General features: G+C 44.6%; 1 protein-coding gene across 2 annotated transcripts in view; it reads left to right on the top strand.

Moving 5' to 3' along the window:
* ATF7 (activating transcription factor 7) overlaps positions 1 to 10,506 on the top strand; it is a 119,725-nt gene that overhangs the window by 91,848 nt on the left and 17,371 nt on the right. For both annotated transcript variants that reach the window (XM_011992576.1, XM_011992575.1), the window contains exons 5-9: positions 4,085 to 4,222; positions 7,325 to 7,482; positions 8,406 to 8,505; positions 9,043 to 9,156; positions 9,777 to 9,929. In XM_011992576.1, the coding sequence (XP_011847966.1) occupies positions 4,085 to 4,222; positions 7,325 to 7,482; positions 8,406 to 8,505; positions 9,043 to 9,156; positions 9,777 to 9,929 (663 nt within the window). The remainder of the gene's footprint in view (positions 1 to 4,084; positions 4,223 to 7,324; positions 7,483 to 8,405; positions 8,506 to 9,042; positions 9,157 to 9,776; positions 9,930 to 10,506) is intronic.

Genomic DNA, 10,506 nt, shown 5'->3' with positions numbered 1-10,506 from the left:
TAGCCAGGATGGTCTCGATCTCCTGACCTCGTGATCCGCCCGCCTCGGCCTCCCAAAGTGCTGGGATTACAGGCGTGAGCCACCGCGCCCGGCGATCACTATTTTTAAAATCAAGTCTGTGTTCCTGATTTTCTGGAATCATAAAAGATTCCAGTATCTCTATCCCAAAACATATATATAAACACATTAACCTCACAATTGCATGGTATAGTGAGGCATGGGATCCTATCAGAATATAGAATAGCTGTAACCGCTTTTATTTTTCCCTATATTTAAGAAGAAGTTCCCCGGGAGCTCTTTCCTTCTAAGAGGGCATAACAGGTAAATCTAGATAGTTACACATGACTTTTCCATCCAGTTTAAGTGGTAAGAAAGCAAGATAGTGTCTTTATCACTGGAGTTATTTCCAAGTTCCATGGATTTCTATGAGTTTCTTTTTATGCTGTCTCCCTCAAACTAACAGAAAGTGGGCTGCACGAGGCATGGTGGTTCATACCTGTGATCCCAGTGCTTAGGGAGGCCACAACGAGAGGATTGCTGGAACTCAGGAGTTCGACACCAGCCTGGGCAGCATGGTGAGACCTATCTCTACAAAAAATTTAAAAACCAGCTGAGTGTGGTAGCGCACGCCTATGATCCCGGCTACTTGGGAGGCTGAGCCTAGGAGGTCAAGGCTGCAGTTAGCCGTGATTGAACCACTGCACTCCAGCCTGGGCAGTGAAACAACACCCTGTCTTTATTTTATTTTATTTTATTTTATTTTTTTATTTTTTGAAACAGAGTCTCCCTCTGTTACCCCAGCTGGAGTGCAGTGGCGCAGTCTCGGCTCTGCAACTTCCACCTCACAGGTTCAAGCGATTCTCCTGCCTCAGCCTCCCAAGTACCTGGGATTACAGATGCATGCCACTATGCCTGGCTAATTTTTTTGTATTTTTAGTAGAGTCGGGATTTTGCCATATTGCCCAGGCTGGTCTCCAACTCCTGAGCTCAAGCAATCTGTCCACCTCAGCCTCCTAAAGTGCTGGGATTACAGGCATGAGCCACCGCGCCTGGCCCAGACCGTGTCTTTAAATAAATTAATACAGCGGGGAAACTCAGTAGCATATATTTGTAGTTCTACTTTTTCTTTCTTTTTTTCTTCTTTTTGAGACGGAGTCTGCCTCTGTCATCCAGGGGGAGTGCAGTGGCGCAATCGTGATGGCTCACTGCAGCCTCCGCCTCCTGAGTTCAAGCGATTATCCTGCCTCAGCCTCCTAAGTAGCTGGGACTACAGGTCCGTGCCACCATACCTGGCTAATTTTTGTATTTTTAGTAGAGACAGGGTTTCACCATGTTGGCCTGGCTGGTCTTGAACTCTTGACCTCATGATCCACCCACCTCAGCCTCCCAAAGTGCTGGGATTACAAGCATGAGCCACTGCGCCCGGCCTCTTTTTTCTCTTTTTTTTTTTTGAGACAGAGCCTCACTCTGTTGCCCAGGTTAGAGTGCAGTGGTGCTTGCAACCTCAAACTCCCAGGCTCAAATGATCATCCCACCTCAGTCCCTGGAGTAACTGGGAGTACAGGCACCACCACACCCAGCTAATTTTTGTATTTATTTTTAGAGACAAGGTTTTGCATTGTTGCCCACACTGGTCTTGAACTCCAGGGCTCAAGAGATCCACCAGTCTCAGCTTCCTAAGGTGCTGAGATCACAAGCGTGAGCCACCATACCTGGTCTTGTAGTTCTACTTTCAAATGGCAGAAGTAGCCACAGTCTTCTCATCATTCTTTTTCATTCATTCATTGACAGGATCTTGCTCCGTCTCCTAGGCTAGAGTGCAGTGGTAGAATCATGGCTCCCTGCAGCCTCCACCTCTTGAGCTTAAGCAGTTCTCTCACCTCAGCCTCCCAAGTAGGTGGGACTACAGGCACATACCACCATGCCTGACTAATTTATTTTCATAGAAACAGGGTCTCACTATGTTGCCCAGGCTGGTCTCAAACTCCTGGGCTCAAGCTATCCTCGCACCTCGAATTCCCAAAGTGCTAAGATTACAGGTATGAGCCACCACACCTGGCAAGAGGGTTTTGCTATGTTGCCCAGGCTGATCTAGAATTTCTGGCCTCAGGTGATCCTCCCACCTTGACCTCCCAAAGTGTTGAGATTACAGGCATGAGCCACCACGCTTGGCCTATGAGGGATTTTATACCCAATTTATTATAGGCAAATTCAAGAAAATTAGCATCCCATAAAAAGCTTCAAGTCTTTTTCATTGCCATTTTAGCTCAGTTGACACTTCCGGGAGACTAGTTCATAGTTAGTCAGCCCTTTCCTCACTGGGCATTCCTTGGTGTTTCCTCCTGCCTGTACAGGAGTGGTCTTTACTTCCCCTTAATGAGAAGTACAGGCTTAGTGGAAGAGTCTCCAGAAGCGGAACTTCCCTGAACCACAGCTTTGCTAGGAGATGCCCTAGAGGATTTCAAATCTATGGTTGTATTTACTTAGAGCCTTCTCCTTCCCACTAATCTCTGACTTAAGAGATCTCAGAATTAGCTAAATTGGACCTGACATCTTGGCAATGTAGAAAAAATGAGGCAGAAATGAAGCCACCTTTGCTGTTGCTCACCCTCCTCAGACTGGGGAAAAAGAACCACTACTACCTTCTCTAATGTAGTAGATACCACATTGTCTTTAATTTACTCAGCTAGCTATCAAGAAGGTTTCTGAGGGTTAAGGTAGCAAGGGAAGATCTTGAAACAAGCAGTTGCTTCACCAAGAAGCCTGGGATATGGAATAGATAGAACAAAGGATCCACTTTGTTATGAAACTGAACTGCAATGCCAATGCTCCTGTCTTGGTACAGTGTCAAGGCCATTATCTCAGATGGTTTATTGTTCCCTACAAGGCCATTTACAGCTCCACAGTTCTGTGAGGTGATTGCATCACTGCCAGGAAAGTGCTCTCTTTCCTTTCTGGTTTTCTCCAGTCTTGCTCCTAAGACTCATTTATTTCACCAATCAGATGATCAGCCTTTCTTTTCTTTGTTACCCCAAAACCCTTATCTGCCTGATACATCCAGTAGCAGATTTTGGGATGAGATCACCATCAAGCATGGTGAGTTTCCCAGAAAATACCTTTCCTATCTGGTTTGCAGTACTCGAATAGCCAGTTTGTCTTTGTTTGCCTTTGATAATTGGGTAATCTAGTCATCCTTGTTGGCAGAGAAAGTGTTCACAGCTCTCCAGTGGCCAGCAGATTCAGGAATCATTTTGATTTCCTGAAAAATATTATAATATTTGCATGGATTTAAATGACATCTTTTTTTTCAGGTCTTTATAAATATTTGCTTACCATTGGTGAAGCAGGTATTGTCTTCATCTTATAGTTGGGGAAACAGAAGCCCTGAGAATTACCAACAAAATGATTTGGCCAGAATTGTACATAAAACATAAGGGGCCCACATTTCTTGGCCAGGCGTGGTAGCTCACACCTGTAATCCCAGCTACTCGGGAGGCTGAGGTGGGAGAATCGCTTGAACTCGGGAGGTGGAGGTTGCAGTGAGCTAAGATCATGCCCATTGCACTCTAGCCTGGGCAACAAGATCGAAACTACAGGCCAGGCGTGGTGGCTCACGCCTGTAATCCCAGCACTTTGGGAGGCCGAGGTGGGCGGATCACTTGAGGTTGGGAGTTCGAGACCAGCCTGACCATCATGGAAAAACCCCACCTCTACTAAAAATACAAAATTAGCCGGGCATGGTGGCATGGCTGTAATCCCAGCTGCTGGGGAGGCTGAGGCAGGAGAATTGCTTGAACCCAGGAGGTGGAGGTTGTGGTGAGCTGAGATTGTGCCATTGCACTCCAGCCTGGACAACAAGAGCAAAACTCCATCTCAAAAAAAAAAAAAAAGATCGAAACTACGCCTCAAAAAACAAAACAAAACAAACATAAGGGGCCCACATTTATTTGACATGCAGTTCAGTGCTTTGAACAAGAGCTGAACTTCTTAGAAGCATATTCCCTTATCTTGGAAATGGGAAGGTATAGATTCAACCTGAAAGGAATCACAGGGTTAAACTCTGTTCATTTTTCTTTCACAACAGGCTGCTGCTGGGCCCCTTGACATGTCTCTACCTTCCACACCAGACATCAAAATCAAAGAAGAAGAGCCCGTGGAGGTAGACTCATCCCCACCTGATAGCCCTTCCTCTAGTCCCTGTTCCCCACCACTGAAGGAGAAGGTAAATTCTGTACCAAGGGTCATCTCAAATGTTAATTGATAAAGCTTTGATTCATTAATTATATAAATAGTGTGTCCTAACTACTCAGGAGACCAAGATGGTAGAATCACTTGAGCTCAGAAATTCAAGACCAGCCTGGGCAACACGGAGAAAGAAACCCCATCTCCACTTAAAATCCGTAAATTACCTGGGCGTGGTGGAACATGCCTGTAGTTCCAGCTACTCGAGAGGATGAGGTGGGAGGATCACTTAAGCACTGGAAGTCAAGGCTGCAGTGAGCTGTGATTGCTCCACTGCACCCCAGCCTGGGCAACAGAGTGAGACTGTCTCAAGAAAAAAAAAAAGTATGTGTTATAGGAGGACTGATTATATTTAAAGGAATGATATTTAGAAGATTTCTGTAAATTATACCTATTCTTTTTCCCAGCAATTCCATTTATAAGTCTATATAGAAGAGAAATTAGTGCATATGTCTACCAAAAGAAGTATGTTAGAATGTTCATAGCAATTGTATTCTTTTTTATTTATTTTATTTTATTTATTTATTTTTTATTTTTTTGAGACAGAGTCTTGCTCTGTCGCCCAGGCTGGAGTACAATGGCCTGATCTTGGCTCACTGCAACCTCTGCCTCCTGGGTTTGAGCGATTCTCCTGCCTTAGCCTCCCAAGTGGCTGGGACTACAGGTGCATGCCACCACGCCCAGCTAATTTTGTACTTTTAGTAGAGATGGGGTTTCACCACGTTTGTCTTGAACTCCTGACCTCGGGTGATCTGCCCGCCTCGGCCTCCCAAAGTGCTGGGGTTATAGGAGTGAGCCACCGTGTCCTGGCCAGCAATTATATTCTTAATAGCCAAAAATCAGCTGGGCACGGTGGCTCATGCCTGTAATCCCAGCACTTTGGGAGGCTGAGGCGGTGGAATCACTTGAGGCCAGGAGTTCGAGACCAGCCTGGCCAACATGGTGAAACCCCGTCTCTACCAAAAATACAAAAATTAGCTAGGTGTGGTGGCGTGTGCCTGTAATCCCAGCTATTCGGGAGGCTGAGATAGGAGAATTGCTTGAACCCAGGAGGCCGAGGTTTCAGTGAGCCAAGATTGTGCCATTGCACTCCAGCCTGAGTGACAGAGCGAGAGTCTGTCTCAAAAAAAAAAAAGTAAACTGATAATTACACAGCAATGTGAGTGAATCCCACAAACATATCCAACAACAACAAAAAAAGTCATACACAAAAGTACATACTGTATAATTCAAGAAGAGGCAAAACTGTTTGACGATGATAGAACTCAGGATAGAGTTTACCTCCTGTGAAGGAATGATGTGGATTGGAAAGGGACATAGAACTTTATGGGGTGCTGGAAATGGTCTGTATCCTGATTTTACATCTGTAATAAGTCATCTTGTTGTTGTTTTTTTTCTTTTGAGACATAGTCTCGCTCTGATGCCCAGGCTGGACTGCAATGGTGCAATCTCAGCTCACTGCAATGTCTGCCTCCCAGACTCAAGCAATTCTCTTGCTTCAGCCTCCCAAAGTGCTGGGATTACAGATATGAGCACCGCACCCAGCCTAAAAGTCATTTTGTTGTTATGACTTTAATGCACATCACTATATGTTATACTTCAATTAATAAGTGAGAAAGAAAAATTCACATAATTCATAAATGACATCAAACAGTTTAGAAAAAAATGTCATCCTAGAGGGAAGTGATTTAAAGAAAGTATCTACTAGGAGTCTTATTATTCTTTTTAAAGGAAGTACTTTCATGAAGTACTATTTCTAATACATTTATTGAAATATAGTACATGTACAGAAAAGTATATAAATTGTAATTATATAACTTACTGAATTTTCACAAAGTCAATAGCCTGTATAACCAGCACCTAGATCAAAAATATTTTATTAGAACCTCAGAAGCCCCCTCATGCTTCCTCCTCCTTTCAATCTCTGCTGCTCTGCCAGTGGCTATTAATTTTAACATCCACTATGGATAGAGCGTCTATACCTTATGTTACTTCCCTCCAAATTTGGCTTGATAACTTCACAAATCTGTCTTCTCATAAACATTACAACCATCCCATCTCCTCCCCTTTTCTTTTATTTTTTTTTTTTTGTTTTTGAGACAGAATCTCTCTCTGTCGCCAGGCTGGAATGCAATGGCACCATCTCAGCTCACTGCAACCTCCTCCGCCTCTCTCCTCCCTTTTTCATCAGCAACAAAGTCCTAGAGACTGTCTGGAGATGCTCTCAAGGCCATTATGACCACTGGCAGTCTGAGATCTTAAGAAGTTAACAGTGAGGCCGGGCACGGTGGCTCACGCCTGTAATCCCAGCACTTTGGTAGGCCGAGGCAGGTGAATCACGAGGCCAGGAGTTCAAGACCAGCCTGGCCAAGATGGTGAAACCCCATCTCTACTGAAAATGCAAAAATTAGCTGGGCGTAGTGGTGGGTGCTTATAATCCCAGCTACTCGGGAGGCTGAGGCAGGAGAATCACTTGAACCCGGGAGGCGGAGGTTGCAGTGAGCCAAGATCGTGCCACTGCACTCCAGCTTGGGTGACAGAGCGAGACTCTATCTCAAAAAAAAAAAAAAAAAAAAAAAGGTTAAAGAAGTTAACAATGAGAGCAGTTTGTTTTATTACAGTATGATCATTATCCAAACTTCTATAGCCCTTTTTTAAGAGGTGTATTGGAGATATTGGGTTGCCTCATCACCAGTATACCTGCCTTTTCCCATTGAAGTTCAGAGGACACTTGGCATCGAGTTTGGAATGAGAATATCTAGATTGTGAAAAATTGGAACAGTCTCTAGAATTTATATGGTACTACAGTGCTGCTTCAAAGATTTCAAGTGATATTCCAACTGTCATCTTATTTATGTAGCCATTGTCTCTGAAGGGGGAGATGGCCAAGAGATCTTAATACACCATTCCTCCTGAATGGATGAGTGAGTTATGGGTCCCTGATCCTGATGGAATCAGGTCATGATTTAATGAGTGGCTCTAATGCTCTTTCCAATAAATTTGTACTAGATGTTACCATCTATGTATTTCCCTATAAGCACACCTTAAAGCATTTTGTGATCTGTTGGTTTCTTCTCTCCAGGAGGTTGCCCCAAAGCCTGTTCTGATATCTACCCCCACACCCACCATTGTACGTCCTGGCTCCCTGCCTCTCCACTTGGGCTATGATCCACTTCATCCAACCCTTCCCTCCCCAACCTCTGTCATCACACAGGCTCCACCATCCAACAGGCAAATGGGGTAAGTACAGAGAGCAGGGAGAAATAGTGAAGGCTGCATTTCTTTCTATTACGTGAAACTATTTGATAAAACTGAGACAGTTTTTCAGTACTCAAGGAAAATAAGTCACTGAGATTATCTCTCAAAATAAAATTTTTCCCCGTAAACAGAATCTTCTTTACCTTTTTAATAGACAAGCAAAATATTTATTTGGGGGTAATACTTTCTTAATTTAAGGGTAATACTTCTTTAATCTAAAAAGAGGAGCTCTTAAAACATTAGAAGTTCATTATGGTATGGAAACCACACCCTATAGAAGTCTGTTGGGGTACTGCTGAATGAAACACTGAAACCCATTAAGTCTCCTCAGTTCCAGTTAGGGTTCTTGGTCTTTGCCATCTCTAATTTTATTTGTCTGTTTGTTTTCACTCCTGGCACGGTACCCATGGGTTAAGAGGCTGTTGTCAGGATTCAGATTCTTAGAGCTTATTGTTCTCTGGACCCACTAGGAAAAATAAAAAGAGACAGCTTCTTTTTGGGGCAGGGTAGAGCAAGCTATGGAAAGGAACAAGAGAAACATTCAGATTTGGCCATCATGTGACCTAATCAGTTTTGCAAAATGACGACTTTGATCCAACTCCCCCTTTCCCAAGGCTAGCCAGTTGTAGGGATGTTTAATTGTTCTAAACCCTTTAATAGGATTAGCTTTCTACTATTTGAGTTTGCTTAATTTGCAAAGTATAAAGATGTTGCCATTTTTCTCCATCTATAAGGTAAGTTGAATAGGATTCCCTGCCTTCCCACATGAGGGTGTCAAGATTTTTACCATGCTGCCTTATACCTTCGCTAACTAGAGAAGAGTGGAAAATCTTCTGTAATTATAGGAGGTAGATCCATGGACAAAAGGTCTATGTTATGAGCATTTCACTTCATGTCTCCTCTAGGTCTCCCACTGGCTCCCTCCCTCTTGTCATGCATCTTGCTAATGGACAGACCATGCCTGTGCTGCCAGGGCCTCCAGTACAGATGCCGTCTGTTATATCGGTGAGCTCTGTAGTTGGGGCAGCCAACCCTACCAAGATGGTAATCCTTCCCTTCCACCTGAATGATCATAAAACACACACAAGCCCCAGGGAAATGTGGGCTCTGATCTATATTAGTTGAGCATGGCAGCCTGCCTAAACTCTTCGCTAACCTCTGCCAATCCAGCACTATGGAACACTAGATAAAGACTCATCTGGACAATTGGCTCCTAGTCTAGGAATTGATCTTGCCAGCCCACTGATTAGTTGCTTTCACTTGGCACGTAGCACCTCCCAAATTGCCCAACATTTTCCTCAAGATAACACCCCATCCCTTCCCACAGAAATTGTCCCAACACTGAAGGATTAAATTCCCTACTCTGTGGTGCTCCATGGAGAAAGGTATTTCCCAGGCTGTCCCTGCATGCCCTATGGGCACATTGCACACAACAGGCCCTGATGTGCCAACCTCAAAAGCACTTCATTTTAGGGAAACTGTTGCCCCACTGATAGTATTATGTTCCCTTCTGTTTTTTTTTTTCCCCTTCTCTCGATCCAGCTGGCCAGACCTGTGTCCATGGTGCCCAACATTCCTGGTATCCCTGGCCCACCAGTTAACAGCAGTGGCTCCATTTCTCCCTCTGGCCACCCTATACCATCAGAAGCCAAGATGGTGAGTACATCTCAGCCTGGGGCAATGTTGGCCTTTCTGAAAGAAGTGAGTTATATCAGCCTAGGTCTTTCAAGTGAGCCAAGCAAAGGAACCTTCTGGGACTTGCAAAGCTAAGGACTCCCTGCTGTGGGGTCTGGAAAAGAAAAGACTCTGATTCATAGCTCCCATCTCCTCTCCTCACCTTTAGAGCCTGGTACATAGACCATGGCAGTGAAAAGAGGCAGCACAGATTGTTTGGAATGGAACACTTGCCGTTTTAGTTTTAGGGGTGACAGATGGAGGGTGGGTGAGTGGGCAGGGGAGCTGGCCAAGAGGTGAATAGCTGCGTAACCAGCATTTGGCCAGGCTCCAGAGGAGAGCTTTCATCTGGACACTATTGTTTTAACAACCCCCAGCCCCCAACTGTGCCCAGGATGATAGCCAGGGAACAGAGTAGGCATTTTAGGGATCCAGGTGCACATTTTCTCTGCCTGTCATTTTCTCTTAATTCCTCTGTTAAGGGAGAACTAGAGTGGAAATTTTAGCTATCTATAAGGTCAGTAATAAAATCTAAGGCCACTCTTCTCATCCTTGATAGAATCTCATCCTTAACAAGCGTTTTTTCTTATCTTTGCCTGCAGAGACTGAAAGCCACCCTAACTCACCAAGTCTCCTCAATCAATGGTGGTTGTGGAATGGTGGTGGGTACTGCCAGCACCATGGTGACAGCCCGCCCAGAGCAGAGCCAGATCCTCATCCAGCACCCTGATGCCCCATCCCCTGCCCAGCCACAGGTCAGTGGCTCTTACTCTTTATGTCATATCTTTATGACGTATCTTTATGTCATATCTGTTTTTCAGGGAGCAGAAAATTAGAGAAGAATGGACTTCAGCTTTCTGGGTTTCTTCCTGCTTACTTTGGTTCTTGATGGCAGTTTGACTACAGCAAAACATACCATTCTTTTTATTATTTATTTATTTTTATTTTAACTGAAACCATCATTTAATAGCAAAAACACACCATTCTTTATTCACCCTTGTGTTAGACTTTCATACAAACAGACTGAGTAATGCAGAACTGTTGCGGCAGCAGCCTCGCTTTTTTTTTTTTTTTTTGAGACGGAGACTGGCTCTGTCTCCCAGGCTGGAGTGCAGTGGCACGATCTCGGCTCACTGCAACTCCACCTCCCGGGTTCACGCCATTCCCCTGCCTCAGCCTCCCGAGTAGCTGGGACTACAGGTGCCTGCCATGACGTCTGGCTAATTCTTTTTTGTATTTTTAGTAGAGCGGAGTTTCACCGTGTTAGCCAGGATGGTCTCGATCTCCTGACCTCGTGATCCGCCCGCCTTGGCCTCCCAAAGTGCTGGGATT

Source organism: Mandrillus leucophaeus, unplaced genomic scaffold (assembly GCF_000951045.1).
Source record: "Mandrillus leucophaeus isolate KB7577 unplaced genomic scaffold, Mleu.le_1.0 Scaffold414, whole genome shotgun sequence".
NCBI classification, from domain to species: Eukaryota; Metazoa; Chordata; class Mammalia; order Primates; family Cercopithecidae; genus Mandrillus; species Mandrillus leucophaeus.
The sequence above is the reverse complement of the archived record's forward strand: the minus strand, read 5'-3'. Positions and strand labels throughout refer to the sequence as shown.